General features: G+C 41.4%; 12 protein-coding genes across 12 annotated transcripts; 7 read left to right on the top strand and 5 right to left on the bottom strand.

Annotated features, from left to right (window-relative positions):
• Positions 1–425: 425 nt before the first annotated feature.
• On the bottom strand, positions 426–1,024 carry DI09_39p170 (40S ribosomal protein S21; the record flags this gene model as incomplete). Its single annotated transcript, XM_013382296.1, has 4 exons — positions 426–495; positions 582–770; positions 821–904; positions 936–1,024. The coding sequence occupies 4 exons, from the start codon at positions 1,022–1,024 to the stop codon at positions 426–428; spliced, it is 432 nt and encodes a 143-aa protein (XP_013237750.1).
• A 200-nt stretch (positions 1,025–1,224) lies between these two features.
• Positions 1,225–1,999, bottom strand: DI09_39p160 (uncharacterized protein; the record flags this gene model as incomplete). Its single annotated transcript, XM_013382295.1, has 3 exons — positions 1,225–1,584; positions 1,792–1,880; positions 1,927–1,999. 3 exons carry the CDS (start codon positions 1,997–1,999, stop codon positions 1,225–1,227), a joined length of 522 nt encoding a protein of 173 aa, XP_013237749.1.
• Positions 2,000–2,525: 526 nt separating this feature from the next.
• DI09_39p150 (uncharacterized protein) lies at positions 2,526–6,212 on the top strand (the record flags this gene model as incomplete). Its single annotated transcript, XM_013382294.1, has 5 exons — positions 2,526–2,911; positions 2,967–3,218; positions 3,275–4,260; positions 4,299–5,100; positions 5,165–6,212. The coding sequence occupies 5 exons, from the start codon at positions 2,526–2,528 to the stop codon at positions 6,210–6,212; spliced, it is 3,474 nt and encodes a 1,157-aa protein (XP_013237748.1).
• Positions 6,213–6,267: 55 nt separating this feature from the next.
• On the top strand, positions 6,268–6,869 carry DI09_39p140 (60S ribosomal protein L20; the record flags this gene model as incomplete). The annotated part of the gene is made up of 2 exons (XM_013382293.1): positions 6,268–6,276; positions 6,360–6,869. The coding sequence occupies 2 exons, from the start codon at positions 6,268–6,270 to the stop codon at positions 6,867–6,869; spliced, it is 519 nt and encodes a 172-aa protein (XP_013237747.1).
• Positions 6,870–6,894: 25 nt separating this feature from the next.
• DI09_39p130 (uncharacterized protein) lies at positions 6,895–8,323 on the bottom strand (the record flags this gene model as incomplete). The annotated part of the gene is made up of 2 exons (XM_013382292.1): positions 6,895–7,752; positions 8,066–8,323. 2 exons carry the CDS (start codon positions 8,321–8,323, stop codon positions 6,895–6,897), a joined length of 1,116 nt encoding a protein of 371 aa, XP_013237746.1.
• Positions 8,324–8,923: 600 nt separating this feature from the next.
• On the top strand, positions 8,924–11,659 carry DI09_39p120 (uncharacterized protein; the record flags this gene model as incomplete). Its single annotated transcript, XM_013382291.1, is given in 10 exon segments — positions 8,924–9,007; positions 9,033–9,562; positions 9,622–10,085; positions 10,108–10,300; positions 10,324–10,411; positions 10,436–10,620; positions 10,638–10,794; positions 10,828–11,327; positions 11,351–11,451; positions 11,493–11,659. The coding sequence occupies 10 exon segments, from the start codon at positions 8,924–8,926 to the stop codon at positions 11,657–11,659; spliced, it is 2,469 nt and encodes an 822-aa protein (XP_013237745.1).
• Positions 11,660–13,742: 2,083 nt separating this feature from the next.
• On the top strand, positions 13,743–14,075 carry DI09_39p110 (uncharacterized protein; the record flags this gene model as incomplete). Its single annotated transcript, XM_013382290.1, has 3 exons — positions 13,743–13,776; positions 13,847–13,926; positions 13,947–14,075. 3 exons carry the CDS (start codon positions 13,743–13,745, stop codon positions 14,073–14,075), a joined length of 243 nt encoding a protein of 80 aa, XP_013237744.1.
• A 1,054-nt stretch (positions 14,076–15,129) lies between these two features.
• DI09_39p100 (uncharacterized protein) lies at positions 15,130–15,609 on the bottom strand (the record flags this gene model as incomplete). Its single annotated transcript, XM_013382289.1, has 1 exon — positions 15,130–15,609. One exon carries the CDS (start codon positions 15,607–15,609, stop codon positions 15,130–15,132), a length of 480 nt encoding a protein of 159 aa, XP_013237743.1.
• A 28-nt stretch (positions 15,610–15,637) lies between these two features.
• On the top strand, positions 15,638–15,895 carry DI09_39p90 (putative WD repeat-containing protein; the record flags this gene model as incomplete). Its single annotated transcript, XM_013382305.1, has 2 exons — positions 15,638–15,748; positions 15,773–15,895. 2 exons carry the CDS (start codon positions 15,638–15,640, stop codon positions 15,893–15,895), a joined length of 234 nt encoding a protein of 77 aa, XP_013237759.1.
• Positions 15,896–15,919: 24 nt separating this feature from the next.
• Positions 15,920–17,185, top strand: DI09_39p80 (uncharacterized protein; the record flags this gene model as incomplete). The annotated part of the gene is made up of 3 exons (XM_013382304.1): positions 15,920–16,077; positions 16,101–16,643; positions 16,675–17,185. The coding sequence occupies 3 exons, from the start codon at positions 15,920–15,922 to the stop codon at positions 17,183–17,185; spliced, it is 1,212 nt and encodes a 403-aa protein (XP_013237758.1).
• An 89-nt stretch (positions 17,186–17,274) lies between these two features.
• DI09_39p70 (uncharacterized protein) lies at positions 17,275–18,426 on the bottom strand (the record flags this gene model as incomplete). The annotated part of the gene is made up of 1 exon (XM_013382303.1): positions 17,275–18,426. One exon carries the CDS (start codon positions 18,424–18,426, stop codon positions 17,275–17,277), a length of 1,152 nt encoding a protein of 383 aa, XP_013237757.1.
• Positions 18,427–18,504: 78 nt separating this feature from the next.
• Positions 18,505–19,093, top strand: DI09_39p60 (ubiquitin-conjugating enzyme; the record flags this gene model as incomplete). The annotated part of the gene is made up of 2 exons (XM_013382302.1): positions 18,505–18,629; positions 18,655–19,093. 2 exons carry the CDS (start codon positions 18,505–18,507, stop codon positions 19,091–19,093), a joined length of 564 nt encoding a protein of 187 aa, XP_013237756.1.
• Positions 19,094–19,132: the final 39 nt, after the last annotated feature.

The raw sequence follows: 19,132 nt of genomic DNA, 5'->3' as shown, positions 1-19,132 counted from the left end.
AATCCTTGAACTCGGAGCATAATCTCCCCCCAGAAAGGATCAACTTGGTAATGATTTTGGCAGCCAAGTACATTATTTCTGGTTCCTCTGGAGGATATATGATTCGTAAATATCCCATATACCTATTCATTTTCATAACAAGGTCTTCACAAGATATGTCAATCAAAAGATCTATATGTAAGGAGCCCAGTACAGCTACCGATGGCAATCAATGCAGCATAATGGTTGCATGGATGATCTGAAGATAAATATGCATGGATAATGTTGAAAATTTCTAAAGAAAACTTGGCAAACATGTCTCCAAAATATAAGCGAGAAAGTGCATGAAGCTAACTGGAAAGAAAAGAAAATATACATGCATATCAAGCTCCTTTATAAAGGTTTCCCTGCTAAATGGGTTCCTAAAAGAGAAGAGAAGAAGAGGCCTACTTTGACTTTAGCCCCTCAAAGATTTCATTAATGTCGCCAAGATGTACGGCCATCAAGAAAATTGTTCTTAAAATTAAATGTAAAAGTTTATTATTTAAAATCTTTAATAGATCGATTTCCAGACGCTAGAAAAATAAAAGCACAAGAAATACCTTTGAAGAAAGCCGTCGCTGGTGGCAAGACGATTGAGAGAATCGTCTGCCTGACCGGACGAGCGAATAAAGCCCGAAAGTGCATATGGATGGGATTTTCCAGTAGCAAGACCATTTTCATCAACCTCGGCGATGTTGATTTGCACGGAAGCGTGATCTTTAGCTGAAATCAGGCGTCCAGTAGCAGAGCTACAGGGTATAAGAGATGAGCATGCGGGTACCATTTACGAGGGATGTACAGATCAATGAATTCTCCTTTATCGTTAAGCATTGTAGAATAATTAAAAATTCCTGTAAAATAGCAATAAGTAAATTCCAAGGGGCTTGTAAATTTTTTTAAATTTTAATAAAAACATGCAAACCCCGTCATCCTCTGAACGGCAAACGTTTTCGCTTCCATCTACATACCACACTAGATTAGAAGAGTCCGCCAACGAAACCATCCAAAAATCCAAGATGCTCCTGGAAAAACCGCTTCCAGAAGCTTTGGATTTCTCCTCCTACGCTCCAAAAAACATTTCTTCTGATCTACACCGAAGAATTCTACCAAAACTTACTCGCCTAGACGAGATGACAGATGATAAGATTAAAGAATTGGTACGTGAACGGTTAGCATCAACAACGGAGTTATAAAAATAAAACTTTATGGTGTAGTATTGACAATCGCATATGAGCTATGAAGAGCCCTTTCTTGGAAAATGTGCGGCTTGCATCCGCCTGCAACAACATCGATTCGGCATATCCAGCCATCTAAGATGGGATCATGCAACACTTGGGAGATATCAAATGGCAAAGCGAGTTTTATACATCCCTCTAGCGGATCAAAGGGGGGCAGATCTTCTTGGGCATCATCTTCAATGCTCATTATTGTGTTCTCATCAAAGGATGGCAAGTTTTCTGCTAGCTTTTTGCTGATCGACGATGGAAGGTACGTAGTGGTCGAGGCTTTTGCTCTTGAAAAGGATTTCTCCAAGATAATCGTTGCAGGCTTACTCGATGTTTCCTAAAATAAATGATAATATGGCAACGATACAAGCTCAGTTAACAGCGTAGCTTTTGTAGAAATTTTCTCATAGTTGGCCCTTTTGATATTGGCCAAGTGGTCATGTTCGCGGCGTGCCTTTTCGGACTCTTCAAACTTAATTTGCATCCTAAGCCGGGTGGCCTCGTCATTCTAGAAGCGACAGGCATAAAGACAAACGTGACATACTTGAAGCTTGGCATTTTTTGTGATATTCATCAGATGCTCCTCTTTAAACTTTTCGAGCTCGTCATATATGCTTTCGTCTTTCCCATTGGCTTCCAAAAGCTTGAAGGCTATTAAAATGAGGGCAAACACACGTACTGTAGTCTTCCACTTTCTCAAGATAATTATTGTAGGAAAGATAGCTATCAAAGTCTGGTTCAATCAAGTTCATACTAAACATTAAAAGCGAGCATACTAAGAATGGATAGATTTCCTAATTCTGCACTCTTTCTCTACCAGGATATCGTCAAATAGCTGAGGCGACAAGTTAGACTTTCTCAAGATCAGATTACACACGGGACACGGAGCAGCACCCAGCAGAAAAATTCGGTCAACGCACGAATTACACCTAAATTTTTAGCATCGATAAATACATTCTATGGAAGCACGTGGACATAAATATCTTTATCGACGGGTTAAGATATGAGGTCGTTTTGCATTGCGGGCAAACAATATCGCTTTGTGGCTGTTTTTTGGATTGCTTTGCAACAGTCATTTTCGAAACGGAAAAAAGGGCTGGTGCTATCGATGCTGGCTCACGGAGATCTTTTTTAATTTTTTAAATTCAACTGCATTGGGGCTGCTGGGTTGAACCTAAAATATTCATTAAATTTAGCAAAGCCGAAACTCAAAGTGTAAATTTTATTTTTGATAAGAAATTGCAATTTAAGGGAGCAAATTTGGATAGTTCAATTTCGATGGATAAAGAGGCCTTCACTGATTCACTGCTGACCTCCTCAGTATTTGGGCAATCTGAAAATCCTTTGTCCTGGCATAAGCCATCTATTTTGAAGTTTCAAGCCCTATCACAAGCAAAGAAAAACGAACCGACAATGTCGAAACAAGATTTTTTGAGCTCCATATTTGGCAAGGTCTCCTTGTTTAAGCAGCTTTCGTCCAAAGTATTAGGGTTGATTATTAAATTTTTTACTGGCAGGTATTCTTTTTCGCACCATGCAGACCAAGACGTTGCCGAATTCAATGTGTTTTCCATTTCCAAGCGCATTTTAATTATTGGGCACAATTCCTCGTTTGAAGATCAAGCAAATGATGTTGACATTCCAAATGGACACCTATTTAACGTGTCGCAGCTTGGCTTATATTTGGAAGCAATGTTGCATTCAGCTTTTAAACTATAGGTATGGCGGCCATTATTTTATCTGGAATCTTTCATCCCTGCTTGTGGAGGAGTTTTGTGTTTGCTTTGACCCATCGAGGATTGCCCACTCGTTTTCAGAGGCGTTGGGAGATCTGTCCTGGATGCCTCCTTTGAGACAAACTGTATTTGAGTTCGTACAGGCGATGGCCTGCTGGCTGAAGCTCCACGACTCCAATATTGTTGTCATTGTTTGCAAAGATGCTTTGCACAGGTCCGGTATTGTATTGGATTCGTAATTTCAGGCCTGCTTATTTCCTGTTTATTGTTTTATTTGGGGTGTTTTGACAGCGTTTTGGATTCATATCGATTTTTCCACCAACGCCGCTTTCCCTATGCTATTTGTGCTTCCGATGCATCTTACGGAACTCCATCGCCCTCTTTTGGACGCTCAATGCTTTATTTTGAGGATTTTGTTTCCAAGCCCGCTGTGCGTGATGAACCAAAAAGAATTCAATTGCGGCAAATCATCGTTAATACCATCCCCAAGTTTGCGTCGGGCAACTTTTCACCGGGCATTGCGATCTTTCAAAATGACAGGCTGATTTACAACAGCTTGATGGTGGACGTCGAATACATTACGGATTGTAAAATCAAAGAAAAGACCCCTGTTTCTTTTGAAAACCGTTGTTCGTTTGATGAGAGCTCTACCTTTGCTAGCTCCTCTGAATTGTTTAACGGACTTTCGTCTTCAAGCGGCTTTGGTTTGTGCGGAAATCAAGATTCTTCGTCGTCTACCGATGATCCACCGCGCACGTCGTCTTCTGGACATTGCGCCTCTAACCGCGTTAAAGACGAAGATTCGTCGAGCGCGACTAGTGGATTCATCGATCTGATTCCCAAAAGTGGAAAATACGTGTTCTATCAAGATACAAACCACATCATCTTCAACTTTCAAGATCCTATTTCCATATCTGAAGACATCTATTTTCGTTTGTTTCACATACCCGACGAGTCCATCAAGGATTTCCATCTCTCATACAGCCATACAGTTACTCTGATTTCATTGTATTTCAACACGAATTGGATCAATTCAGAGCTGACTAGATTTACCTTGGAAGATTTGGAGGCCTCTGGTCCCAAACTTGGCCAAGATTTCTCGATTGATTTTGTTTTCGAAGATGTTGAACCGTCGCCAACTTATATCGCCACTGAGGGTGGCGTGTGTTCTCGCTCCCTTGAATCTGAAATCAATTCGTTGTCTTTGATGATAGGAATAGTTCCGGAGTCGATTTTTTTAGAGTCTCTTGTGAACCAAGGGATCCCTCGTTCGCTTGGTAAAATGAAGACTTTTTTACCTTTATAGCAATATTAGGGCTGAAAATCTTTGGAAACAATTTATTCTTGGCACATGAGCTTGTGTTTCAATTTTGCCGTCAAAAGCCATTTTTGGATAGCTTTGGTGATGTGATGTCAAATGGCAGCCAGAAGCAGGACGATCAGCCCCATCAGGGTGTTATGAAAACTGATCAATCACATAACCAGGCAGACGCCCTTTCTTTTGGAGAAAAATGTGCTTCAAGTGTCACATTAAAAGATCCACCGATGCCCCCGCCCCTACCTTCATTTGCAATCTGCCGTCAATCAAATGCAAACCCCTCTTTGCTACAATTTTCAACCAGCGATCCAGCTATGGACTCTTTATCTTTAAAAGCAACAACAACAACAACATCATCATCATCGTCGTCGTCATCGTCGTCATCAGGAGCTATCCCCCCCTTACCCCCTCCATTGCCTACAAAGACGACACCCCCCATTCCCCCTCCACCTCCACCTCTAAAAGAAATGGGCGCTAAGAACAAACCTCTTTTTGGAAGCGATTTTTCCTTGAATAAGCAGTCGCCTATTGCTTTTCAAGAAGGCAAAGAGAGATTAGAGGCTCCAAAGGTCTCGAAAAGCTTTTTGGATTGGAAAGGAATGTCATCTTCCGAAATCAGAGGGACCATCTGGGAAGATATAGGCAACCTAAACATTGAATCCTCCCTCGACAAAGGCACATTTGAAGGTAACAACATCATTCTCATCAATGTAGCTCTTTTCTGCATTGACACATCCTTGACGCTCAATCCGAAATCTAGTCTTTATCGAACGAAAAGCTTTTCTGATTCATCGCTTTTGTATGCGTTTTATTTGTTAATTTAGGCCATCATCGTCAATATTGTCCCTAATTGATCTTCGCAGGGCAAATAACATCGCAATCGGCTGTTCAAGGCTATACAAAAGATTCCTGGGTGCTGAGAATTTGGTGAAAGAACTATATTCAAATACCTGCAGCATCACTTTGGATGATCTTCTTGCTTTAAAACCCTTGCTTCCACTACCTGAAGAAAAAAGCATTTTCCAGCTGGCAGCTAACACTCAAAAGTGCAACACAGGCTCTCCTGCAGAATCTTTTATGATAGCAACGAGCTCCGCGCCTGCGCTAAATTGGGTTGTAGATGCAATGATTATGCAGAGACAATTTGATTCGGAATGCTCCGAAATCATTCGGCTATTGTCGCTGTTGAAAAATGCACTGCTTGTTTTGAAGAAATCTTCAACGATCAAGTTGTTGATGAAGAATATCTTGGATGGCTGTCAATTGGCAACACTCGAGTTTGGGCGCTCAAAATCTCAAAAACAGCAAATCTTGATGAGAGGTGCAACAAAGGGGGTCAGAATCTCCTCCCTTTCTAGGCTTTCTGCATTTCGATCCGATAGCGGACAAAAAACCCTGCTACATTTCATTGCCGAGTCGTTAAACGACTCTTCCATAGCTGAGCTCAAGAAAATTCGTAGCTTAGTTTCGGAAATCAGAGGCACCGATTCTACTTTTCTTCGCGAATCCATACGCGAATTGAACCTTAGCATCGAGAAGATCAAAGAAGGGCCGGACACCGGTGAAAGTGGTGAGATGGTAAGTCAATTTCTTGCTGCCATCAACATATGGGCAGCTGAAAAATCCCAAAAACTTACAGACTTGTGGGACTTGTTTGAAAATTTTAACACCTTGTGGGAGGAGGTTGCCGTTTATTTTGGAGAACAGTGTTTTCTAAACTCAAGCACCGAATTCGAGGCTCCACCAAACATACAAAACATTACGCTAGAAGAGTTTTTTAAGCAATGGGACGATTTTCTTAAAGAGCTGCTTGATGCACACTTCCATTTGGAATTAGAAAAGTGGCACCCTTCAGCTCAGCGATCATCGGGGCATTATGGTGACCAGCAATCTTTGTACAAAATGCTTTAACAAATGTGATGGTTGTAAATTTTAAAAGTAAAATTTAATAATTTTTAAATCTGCCATGTCCAGAGTAAGGAACTCCCTCAATATCTTGTGGTTGTGTATCTCTTTCATCCATCCTCTAACATGTTGATGTAAATGCTAATTTTATAGATCCATGAATATGAAGTGATTGGAAGAAAGCTCCCTTCAAAGGAGGAGCCAGAGCCCCCTCTGTACAAGTTGCAGATATTTGCTCCAAACAAGGTTGTTGCCAAAAGCAGATTCTGGTACTTTGTTAAAAGGCTAAAGAAGGTCAAAAGCTCTGCTGGAGATATTGTTTCTATTAAGGAAGTCTTTGAAAAGAAGCCATCAACCGTTAAAAACTATGGCATTTGGATCAGATACGACTCTCGCTCTGGAACTCATAATATGTATAAGGAATATAGAGAGTGCTCTCGCACCGATGCCATAGCATCTTGCTACCAAGATATGGCATCCCGCCATCGCGCCCGCTTCTCTTCAATCCACATCATCCGCATTGAAGAGGTCAAGGCTGCCGATCTTCGTCGTCCTTATATCAAACAGTTGATTGACTCCAAACTCAAGTTTCCTGTTCCCCACAGCACAAATCGTTCTTTCCGACCCATATTTGCTGGTTGCCGTCCAAGCACCGCTGCTTAAGTATTAATAAAAAGTAGGAAATAAGTTAGCCAGGTTTTATTAGCTTCTTTAGCACTACCCAATATGTTAATGGAAGTACGATGTTGTCGTTGATGGGGCTATAAACTTCAACCACAGAAGTGATCGTTGATAAAACAAGGGACTCCCAAAAGCTGATCTGCGAATATGAAAGAAGCATCGATGAAAGAAACAAAGCTACAATGCAACAAAGCGCCCCGCCTACGGTTTTCCCATTGGAGCCAGGGATACGATATATCCCATAAGTGCACCCGCCAAGGGCTGCCGCGGAATCACCAAGGCCCAGGGTGATACAACCGGACAGCGATTCCAGCGAATTTGGGGCCGATATTAGCAAGGGGAGGGTCACACCTGCCATCAGATAAATATGATCCGTGATAGGCTTTACCCTATTCTTCTTGTGAGAATGGCCGGTAAATCTTATCATGTATCCAGTAATACATGTTGAAACCATCGAGAAGGGGTAATGAATACGAATAAATTCAACAGCCACAAATGATAACAGCACCACCGAAGAACATGCCTGAACTAGGTAGAACACCGAAATATCATTGCAAAATCTAATCGGAACAATGATGATGCAAAAAATAGCAAAGTGAAATGCCTTCCTTAAAATGTTGAGTTGCAATTTGGAGTAGCATTTAAACTCCACTTGATGGCTATTGAAGCGGGATTTCAGTGCTTCAATAAGATAGAAAGCCCCTAAAAGAACAAGCATCCAATACATATAAACTAGCATGGCATGGTATGTAAAAAAGGCTAAAAAGTAATCAGAAGGCAATCCCGATCTGGGATTCAAGATATTCCACAATATGGCAGCCAAAATTAATAAAAGTGTCGACACTCGGAAATTAATTTGTAAACACTGGGAGGGATGTTTGTACAACACTCAATTGCATGCCAAAATTGTTATCATGTGTGCTAGCCCGCTTTAATTGTTTAATGGGGAATTAATTTTGTGCCGGTTTGTTCTTCAAACCAAAATGCCTGGCAACTAAGTTACAGCTCGAGCGGTATTTCAGCATAGGAAAAACGACACACATGGCAGAAAAAATCAGGATGATAGTCCAGATAATAGGGTTAGACGAAACGTAAGCATGATATTGCTCCGGAATTAGGATATATGAATATTCTGAGGCGGATGAAAATGCTCTCTAAAGAAAGAAAGGTATACATACTTGAATATTGGAATTAAATTCTTTATCGTCTAAATAGGAGACAAGAGCTTTTTTGTCCCAAAAGTGACCAGAAATAAGGGGTTTCATCGTAAATTTATATTCAAACGACTCTGAAGGCAAAAGTTCCGGAATTTTTTCTTTTATATTTCCATCATGTAAAAGACTGAAATTTTCTGGAGCGAAAGACGTGTCAAGAAGAAAGAGATCATAAGCACTTCTAAAAATAAACGTGAGAATGGGAGGACCTGTCACCAACATTATAAATAGTTATTTGAACGGCACAAGGCATGTCCTGTATAGGCTGTTGAATAGTCTTTTCAACCAACAAAAATGGTCCCATGTTTGCTGATGCAACCAAAACCAATGACTAAAGGGGGTTAGTTGAGCCAATTTACCAGGAAAAATCCCAATGAGGGCAATAAAGTACCAAGCATTTAGCAGAAAAAATCAAATCATTTGATCAATAAAAAGATTTTGCAAAATTAAAACTTTATGCGAATGATTAATTTTTATGGTAGTTAATGAGAACAATTGTCATTTTTCCCACGATGAGAATGATTCATTTTCGGCACACGATCGCAGTCCCGTCGACGAATTAAATGCACTTGTCAAAAGATATTCATATTTTATTGGAAAATCGCCTGTTTTTCAGAATTTTATTAATTTTAAAATATCTGGGCTCAGAGGCACCAGAGGCCGAAGATTTTCAAAACAAAGGGCACCTGCTGCGCCCAGCGACCTTTTGACGCCGAAAACCGCGCCAGAAGATCCTGCTTTGAAAGACAGCCCATATATTTTTACCACCACCCCATTTTGTAGCCCAGCAGTATCCTAATTTTAGACGTTAAAAATGGTACAATGCGCCATTATCAACTGGAAGGGTTGAATTGGTTGATTTCACTTTACGAAAATAATGTAAATGGAATCCTGGCTGATGAAATGGTTTTCAATGGTTTGTTTATCTTAGGGCCTCGGTAAAACTCTGCAAACATTGGCTTTTATCGGCTATTTGAAGATGATCTGCAATACCGACGAGCCAATTCTGATTGTGGCGCCTAAAAGTACCATTATCAATTGGTTGCAAGAGTCCAATAAGTGGATTCCCGATCTCAAAACTTTGGTGCTTCATGGAGACAAGTCAGAGAGGGCAAATATCATCAAGTCAATCAAGTCGGACACTTCAAAAGACGGAGTGGCTCCCTTTGATGTTCTAATAACTTCTTATGAGATTGGAATGATTGAAAGATCTTTTATAAAAAAGATTAAATGGGTTTATCTGGTGATCGATGAAGCTCATAGAATAAAAAACGAACAAAGTCTTCTGTCGCAAATTGTCCGTCTGATTCCGACAAATTATCGATTATTGATCACAGGAACTCCGCTTCAAAATAACCTGCATGAGCTTTGGGCTCTTTTGAACTTTCTAATGCCCGAGCTCTTTTCGTCTTCAGAAGAGTTTGATGAGTGGTTTCTTCAGCTATCGTCATCCAAAACTGCGTCCAATGGCTCATCCAAATTTGTATGCACTTTGTTGCCTTTTTTTAGGAAAAAGAAAGCAAACAAGACAATTCCTCCTCCGATAACATAATAGATCAGTTGAGGATGCTTTTGAAGCCCTGTTTGCTTCGTCGGCTCAAATTGGACGTTGAAAAGGGACTTCCGCCAAAAAAGGAAATCTGTCTTTTTGTTCCGCCCAGCCCGATGCAAAAACTATGGTATCAAAAGATTTTGGAGAAAGACATCGAGTCACTGATCTTGCCAAAGCATCCTGGATTGGGAAAACTTCCAGCGACAACCCGGCTAATGAATATTGTGATGCAGCTCAGGAAATGCTGCAACCATCCGTATTTGTTTGATGGAGCCGAGCCAGGGCCTCCATATGCAGCAGGATTCCATTTGATTGAAAACTCTGGGAAAATGATCGCTTTACACAAGCTGCTCGTTCGCTGCAAAGAAAACGGCTCGCGCGTTTTGATTTTCAGCCAAATGAGTCGCATGCTTGATATTATTGAGGATTTTTGTGAATGGCTCAACTATGGTAGGCGACGCGCATTTCTTGCTGCTAGATTATTGTCGAATTGATGGACAAACCGATTCAGATGTCAGAGTTCGGTATGTGGAGGAGTACAATGCCCCAAACAGCTCAAAGTTTATATTTCTATTAACTACACGTGCAGGCGGGCTTGGGATCAATTTATACACCGCAGATGTGGTTGTTATCTACGATAGCGATTGGTTTTCAATTTTTCTTACTTTAGGAATCCCCAAGCCGATTTGCAAGCTCAAGATAGAGCACACCGAATTGGACAAAAAAAGCCTGTCAAGGTTTTTAGGTTGTTAACGGAGGTAAACTCGCCATTGTCACCGTAGAACTCGATTGAGGAGCGTATTCTTGACAAAAGCTTGAGGAAGCTTCGCCTGGACCAGTTGGTTATCCAACGGGGACATCATGTCGTGGATTCGCAACCCTCTAGTGTCGAGCTCATTAATATGATAAAGTCCGGGGCTTCCGACTTGCTAGATGACGATAGTCTTCATTCCATGTTAGGATTGTGGTCATATAAACATATAGGAGGGATGTTTCTATTGAGTCCCTGATCGAGCAAGGGGAAACAAAGACAAGGGAAATCTTCCAGCGATACCAAAGCATCGGTATTGAGGATCTACACACCTTTTCTGTTGAATCGGGTTCAAGCGCCCCCGACCTGAAAAACGGAGATGATCCTCTGGTAAAGGCAAGTGAGTTTGATTTTGACCCTTAGAGGCTTGAATCATCGCTCACAAGACCCGGTGTCGATTTGTCTGGCAAAAGAGGAAGGCGCTCTATGTTTTCCACGGAGGATCCGGAATATCGAGAAGCATTGGGACTTCCGGTGGTCAAGCAGCCCATCACCAAACCGCAGAGGCAAGCGAAAGGCCTAAGAATGTACCAATTGGCATCCGCAAACTCATCTAATAGATCGCCATTTCAGCTTCACCCTTTGAGATTGTTTTCGCTTCTCGAAAAGGAATCCAATTGGAATCGCCGCAATTCTGATTTTGTTATCCCAATACATTTAAGCGAGTCTGAATCTTCCAGAATCGACCGTGAAAAAAAGCAAGACCTGATCCGAGCAGGTATGTCGCTTTGTGTAACGTCGTTAGCACAGCCTCTAAGCGAGTCCGAAATCAACGAAAGAGATCTATTGTTTGGCCAAGGATTTATTGATTGGTCTCGAAAGGAATTCATTGCCTTTTCAAAAGCCTCTGAAAAGCACGGCCGGTAATTGTGTTTTCTTACTGCAGTCATGCGTATGAGAAAATTTCCACCGATATCGGAACCAAGGATGTGGCGGAGGTTAAAAGATATTCGGAAGCGTTTTGGTCCATGTATCCTGCCTATCCTGGTGTGTTTTCTTGCTTTAACTTTTAGAATTGGTGAAGATAGCCCACAACATTGAGAGAGGTGAAGAGAAGCTGCAAAAATCGCGAGAGCTTTACAACCAGATCTGTTGCTATGTGAAATACTCGAAAAATCTTCCTGATTCTGGGTTTCCGAAAAGCAAATTTTGGACCCCTTCTGACGACAACTATCTTGTAGGTGTTTTTCATTAACCCAACTGTAGCTGTTTCTTGTTTCTGTGCACGGATTTGGGTCCGATTCTGCCCTGTGGAGTATTCGAAATTCGTTTCAGACATCTCCTTATTATCGATTTAATTGGTATTTTCGAACCCGCACAATCTCGGATTTTAATAAGAGAATAATATCTTTGCAGCCATATGTTACGCGCTGGATTTCAAACAAGCAAACTTCAAAATATTGACATCAGATGGATGGCGTATTTTGAGGCGATTGTATTTTTAAAATAGAAAATAAAATTAACTTATTGTTCCAATCGTCTCGCGTCCAGTGCAATGTGATCGGGACCAAGAGGCAATTAACGCTTTCGTCGTCCTAACGCAGCATCCAAGACGAGCATCACAACCGTTAAAGTATCATACTGTCAACAAACGCCATAAAATTCAATCACAAGTGCCTTTATTTCCCGAGGTTGCTATTTATCTGTAAAGATAAGCGTTGAAATATACACATATAAATCATCATTCTGCTTGGTTGAAATTCTCAATTTCAAGCAATATGGTTCCTGGTGCATCGCCAGAACTAGCAACCGCCTGATTAAACGATGTTTGCAACGGCCGCAATAAGCTTGCATTGGTGCACGCAAAGTAGAAAGTCATTCTTATCGGGTTATTACTTAACGGTCTTAAATGCGTGGAGTTTATTGTCCGATGAGACCTTTTGGCGGAGCTCCTCCTGGTGGCCATTTCCCGGACCAATGGGTGCTTTTTCGAGCTTCTTGAAATACTTGGATTTTAGGTTTTTTGAGCGGGCTAAATTTGACATATGGCATATGGCTAGTCTGATGGCATTTCTCCAGATTCTGCATGCTTCTTAATCGCCTGGATTTTTGCAAATTGTCCGATCATTTAAGCTTCTGGAGCGATTTGAAGTGGTTCCTTTAGCTTGCGCAACATACTGTTGATCTTTGTTCGAAATTGTCCAATTTCTGGAGCTGATCGTTTTTTATTTGCTGGGCCAAGTTGTAATAAAGGGAGAAAGAAAATAGAAATGGCAATCAAAGCTATGAGAGCAGAAAATTTCGATATCTGCTAAAGCTAGCTGTTGGTTGAAAAAGCTGCTAGCATTGCATGGATTCTTTTGATCCGCTGACAAAATTAAATTCAGCAACTAACGATCTGACCGATTAAGCTCAACTTTGGTTATCAGAGGTCTTGTGACCTGAGCACTCGATTGCACCAATGCAAAGTAGATATTTGATAGCCAGACCGCCAATCTTCTTTTTGTGATCGCTTGTTGTGTACTAAAAGAATGCATGTATGTTTCGATTTTTCGTTGGCTGGGTTAGCATTTATTGTACACATGGAGCTTAATATCATTTCAACGTACAAACGAGATACTCGAAAAGATCTGCTGGTTGCAAATACATATGCTATTCCCAAATACACGGCTTAATTCTGTCACGTAGTCGGGCTTTTTGCAACTGGGTTCCTCGAAATCCACTTAAAGTGTTGCGAGTGCCTCGGAAATTCGTTTACAGTCTTGTGAATTTTTCGGAAATAAAAGCTAAAATAAGATGAACATCTTACTTCAAGCAGAAGAAACGGCGATGCGTTTAGCCTTTTAAAAAGCTTGCCCAAAAAAAAGCTAATGAAGAGAGCCAACTCATTTTTCGAATCGTTTGTGCTTAAAAACTGCTCAAAAATGTGCAAAATTGAAATCTGGACGTTGAAAAATGGCGTTTACCTTATAAAATAGCGACTCTGCTTGGTGCTTTACGAAAATTCGATAAAACATTTTCGCAACATAGTGTGTAGTGGAACTGCCAAGCCGAACATCCTCCGTTAAAAGCATGCAATAATTGTCAACGATGCTGCTGCAAATGAAAGAAGCTTCAATACGCAATAAAAAGTCCTCGGTTCTTTCGAAACTTTGTTGGGATCCTATGAAGGGAAAAACAAGCATCAATACCGGAAATATTGTCCTCACTAACGGTTGCGTTTTGTTTGTTCTTTTTACTCTGAACCGCCAAGGATCCAAAATGGCTGCCTCTTGATTCTAAAAGTCGAAGAATTATATGGTTAAGCTCAATCAGACACTTGAGAAGACTAACAGTAAATGCAAACAAGCAAACCCCCTGGACTTGGTATAAGTAATTGACTTTGACAAAAGGGCTATCGAACTAATATGCCCGAAATCATAAAAGAAATTGCACAAAATAGAGTCTGCTGAAGCGACAATCAACTCAGAATGCTTGTCTACATTGCCTTTGTGCGCACTTTTCAATCGCCCTTTAGACAGTGTAAAATCAATCAAAAAAAGCACTGCCGAAAGGCAGTCGACGCTCGAATGAAGCAAAACAAATTGCTTTTCATCGGCATAAGACATCAGTCTTTTAAAGATGTATTTACTGAGATCGTCTGTGTTCAAATAGCTCGAAAGAATCGATGACGCAGGTCCAAGTGTCCTTTTTTGGCCATCTGGGAGCGCTAGGAAAAAGCGGATCGAAAATGCCACAATGCCAATAAACCTCATGTGGTCTTTTTCGGTAGCACTGCCAGAGTTGTAAAATTTGGTGTTGAAAATGTCATTATGATAGCTACTTTGAAATGAAGACAAATGCGACAAAAACGACCGTATCAAAGCTCCTGCACTGCTTGAAAGAAATTGACAAGTAAAAGAAAAGAGTGTGGATGTGTTCCTATTGTTACATGGGCTCATCAAGTCCAAAAAGCTCTAGTAAACATTAAGATGTTACCGCCACACCTTTTGGGCCTGTTTGCGATATTTGGACAACTTTTTGCCATCCAGTTCTGGACATTGCTTGAAGCCTTCAAACACATATTCAGACCCGTTCTAAAAAACAAATTGAAACGCGTATTTACAAACCGTGAGCGTGTGCGAAAATGTGCCGCCAAACATGGAGTGTCTTGTTGGAGTGTGGGCATTTTTCTTGCACATATCCTTCGAATCTAATAAAGAAATGTCACAATCACTGGTGTGTGATTGTAATGCGAGGGAGACTAATTCGGTGGGATCTTTTGAAGCCCAAAAACAATGTATAATTTCTACCAGGATGAGGATCCTATCGTTCCATCTGCTATTTTGATCAACTAATTCTGAGGTAATAGATAGCAGCAAATCAAGAAACCCAGAGTTGGAAAGTTGAAGGAGAAGGAGGTCCTATGGATTACAAAATTCCTCAAGCTACTTGAATCGATTTACCATGCAACAATACATCAGGAACAACCAATAGGTTTCGAATAAGCATAAATGACAGCTGAATGATGGAAGATTGCAGAATATCGTTGTTTGCTTCGTGTTCGCTAAAATTATCCAAATAAGATACCTAGCCGCGATGCATTCTGAAATGGCTTGCACAAGAGCGGTAATGAACCTTGCTTCGCAAATGACAAGCTTATTTTGTAAGTGTAGTTGCAAAAGCTCCTTTGATAATATGAACGGCGAATTGATTTCAGAATCCTCGCTTTTAAACTCCGACTGTTCAAGCGAAATAGGCCATGTAATGGCAACCAGAATTTCCACTATGATGTAACTCAACATGCTTACAAATTATTTTCGACAGTTGGTATTTAGATGGAGAAATCACGTATTTGGTTTGTTCTACACTCTGGCGGTCCGTATTTAGCGAATCTCCCTCTTCGTTTGGGAATAGCATGTATTCGCCAAGAGAATGTTCAAGAAAAATAGGAATCAGGTGATTCTTGATCACATTCCATTCCGTAATTGTTCTCAAAAATTTGCGATTTTGTTTTTGGATCTCATATCTGACTATCTTTTTCAAATCCTTCAGGCAATCAAAGGATTCTTTATCAAAAATATATTCGGTCTTCAGATCACTTTTTTCGCCAGTGGTTTTGTATTTCCCCAAACCGGAGCAAATCGAAAGTAGCAACGAGGAAGAGGAAGCAGAAGAAGCCGGGGTGGAGGTGGAGACGGAAGAAAAAGTCGAGTGAACAGCCATTTCAACAAAGAAATTAAAATTAAAATTAATGAAAGCCAAACTGCTTGAGGTGTATTGGCATGAAAAACAGCCCATCTATGCACTATGCAGTGATTCTGTGTTCAGATTTGCCTCTGCAGGTGCTGACAACTCTATCAGAGTAACATCGGCTCATAATATGTAGGTCTGGACGTTCTCAGATTCATATCAAATTGTTCATCTCAGTTCGCTGCACAAACACACAAAGGCAGTAAACTCGATATCTTTTCACCCAAAAGGTTTCCCACTTGTGTTTGCTAATTTGTAGAAACCATTCTTGCCTCTGCCGGTGATGGTATCGATTTTTTGGCTATTTCTAGGCGCTCTTTTGATCCTTTGGTCACTTCAGGCGCGATCTCCAAATGCTGAACTTGGCATGGCCTCGACAGATGCGTCTGATCAGAATGGCTCGGAAAACCAAGAGACGTGGAATCCTATCGTCATTTGCAGGTTTGTCTTTGCATTAATTGAAGGATTGCTGACTCTGAAGACATCTACGATCTAAAGTGGTCCCCTTGCGGCAGTTTTATCATCCTGGCCCTGACCAACAACAATACCGTAATTTGGTGCTACTCTACAGGTAATGCACACGCTTGCTATCCGTTAGGAAAAATAACAAGGATACTTCGCGATCATTCTCATTTTGTGCAAGGCATTAGCTTAGATCCGCTTGGATTTCTTTTTGCAACCCAAAGCAGCGACAGGTACCGGATGTTTCTCGTAATTTTGAGATCCGTAAAGGTTTATTCCTATGAAAATCATAAGAAATTCTCAACCAAATGCATACACATTCTATCTCGTGTGCCCTCTAATCAATGCGCCGAAGTTTCAGGCAAACCCACTTATGCAAAACTGTTCAACGATGAAACGTTGGTCACATTTTTCCGAAGGCTTTCGTTTAGCCCAGATGGGTCTATTTTGGCCACCCCATGCGGCATCATTGCAGATGCGACGTCTCCCTTTGCTAGGCGGCAACACTTGTGTCTATTTTTGTACTCCCGCGCTAGTTTATTAACGTAACACCATATCGGATTTGTAACCTTCAAGCACTGCTCAGGCTATGCCTTCTATTGTTCTGGGGCCATTTGATAAGGCGCCGGTTGTTGTTCGATTCCATCCAAGTTTGTTTCAGCTGATCGGCGGAACGTCGTTGATATCTCTACCATATGCAATGGTATTTGCAGTTGGAACGCAAGATTCCGTTATTATATACCGCACCGATCGGGCTTCTCCGTTGGTTGTGTTGAATGGCATGCATTTTGCCGCGATCACCGATCTTTGCTGGACCAAGATATGCAAAGATGACTCCATTGTTCTCGTTATTTCATCGACGGATGGGTTTTGCTCATCCATTGTTTTTGAGAACAATGAACTTGGAACGATATACGCTGGCCAAGTCGAGGAAACCATTGTAGAGCCAGAGGAAACCATTGTAGAGCCAAAGGAAACCATTGTACAATCAGCCCCTTGTATATCTTCCAAAGACGTTGTAAGAGCACTTTCTTCAAGCATTTCCAAAAGGTCTTTGGAGGCTGAAATACAAAGCTTTGTGTGCTGACAAAATGGAGCTTGAAGAATTACAATAAATTTATTTGTTAAATTATTACGTTTACAACCTCCCACGGTCGCTGCCGTGGCGCTTTATACTTATACTGCCTTTAGTTCTTCCTTTTCCGAGGAAGCAAAATTTTCTTTACAGCCATATTTGTAAGATATTGAGCTAACAAGAAGCTCATAACAAAGGAACATAATTGCCGCGTTGGGAACGACTCTAAGGAGATGGGCAGTCATGCCGCCATAAAATGGTGCTATTCCCTCTTCGGTGTAAATCCTTCGAATAGTGGACACCAAGCCTTTATATGGAGCCTTAATTTGAGTTGGCGTTCCAACCACCCCTTGGCGCAGTCGAGTTCGTAAAACCTCATGGGGATACGTCAGGGAACACGCTACGACTTTAGAAATTGCTGCCGCAAAAAAGGCTGCCTTTCCGGAACCGCTTTCGGAAGATGCTTTTGATTTTTCTTTAAAAAAAGCCTTTAGCTTTTCATAAAGGACCCATTGAATCGCCCCCTCGACGCACCCCAAATAGGATGCTGTCATTCCTTGATACAGCGCCAACGGACCCTCGTTACGAACGATTTTTCTGAGACAATCAAAAGAATTTTTATAAATCTTTGGGGTCGACTGAAGCTGGATTCTAGTTTTAACCAACCAAATTGGATTTGTTGCTGTGGTGGTAACGATTCCTAGCATTGAAAATGAGAATGAAACATGCATACCTGCTGAAATGGCAGATACGATGTGAATTGGGGCACTTTCTATGCCGTTGGAGAAAAATTGACTAAAATGAGTTTTACACGTTTGATAGGAAGAAAAATAGATTGCCCTTGAAGGCATGACACCGACCAATGTGGCGCCAACGCCTTTCCACAAGGAGAAAAAGCCCTCGTTTAAATAAATCAATCTAGAAATGAAAATAGCAAAATACCGAAGCGCTCCCAGGGTGGTAGACACGTGGCCAAAGGTGGCTCGAAATAGATTTTTCCGGAAGCTCCATTTTACATTTTCGGTGTAATATTGCGAGCTTTGGAACCTAGTCTTGACTAGCTCAAGTGGGCACGTTATCACAGCACTGACGGATCCAGCGATGCCGCCCGAGAAAAAGTGGATCCAAAAAGGATACTGTACGTCCTGAACGTTTGATATGCGTATTTCCTTTTCAGAAGACGAAGAAGAACAAGAGGACGAGGCAAAAGCAGATGTCGGCAACGATGAATCTGACTTTGAAGGGATGGTCATGAAAATACAAATTAAAAGCAACATTTTACAAGTTTATCGATGGAATTTAAATTCAAAACCTGCAAGCAAATATTAATAATGTCAACTCCCTGCCGTCGCCGTTTGATGCGAGATTTCCGATGCATTCAGCAAGACCCGCCGCCAGGAGTTGCGGGATCGCCGCTTTCGGACAACATCATGCTTTGGCAGGCCGTAATATTCGGGTATTGCATCTTGCGCTCATTTTAGCCCCGAGGATACCCCATTTGAGGATGGAACGTTTCGCCTGGTCCTCCGGTTCGACGAAAGCTATCCCAACAAGCCGCCATCGGTACAATTTATCTCCAAGATGTTCCATCCAAATGTTTATCCCGATGGCCAGCTATGCCTGGACATTCTTCAGAATCGCTGGAGCCCCAGCTATGATGTTTCCTCAATACTGACAAGTATCCAGTCGCTTTTGCACGATCCAAATCCAAACAGCCCTGCTAACGCACACGCGGCCCAACTTTACATGGAAAACCGCCAAGAATACGTGAAGCGCGTTAAAGAAACCGTCGAACAATCCTGGTTTGATGCAGATGATGAGTGCCAAATGTTGCCCGATCCGTCTAACGGAGCCAGTGTTGCGCTCGAGCCTCCAAACGAAAGCCCGCAAAATTCTGAACAACCCGCTGAACATAACTAAACTGATGTATATAATTTTCCAAGCTTCAGACCATTTAAG

Source organism: Mitosporidium daphniae, assembly GCF_000760515.2.
Source record: "Mitosporidium daphniae strain UGP3 chromosome Unknown contig-39, whole genome shotgun sequence".
Lineage (NCBI taxonomy): Eukaryota > Fungi > Microsporidia > Mitosporidium > Mitosporidium daphniae.
Note: the sequence above shows the minus strand (reverse complement) of the source record. Positions and strands in the feature narration are given on the sequence as shown.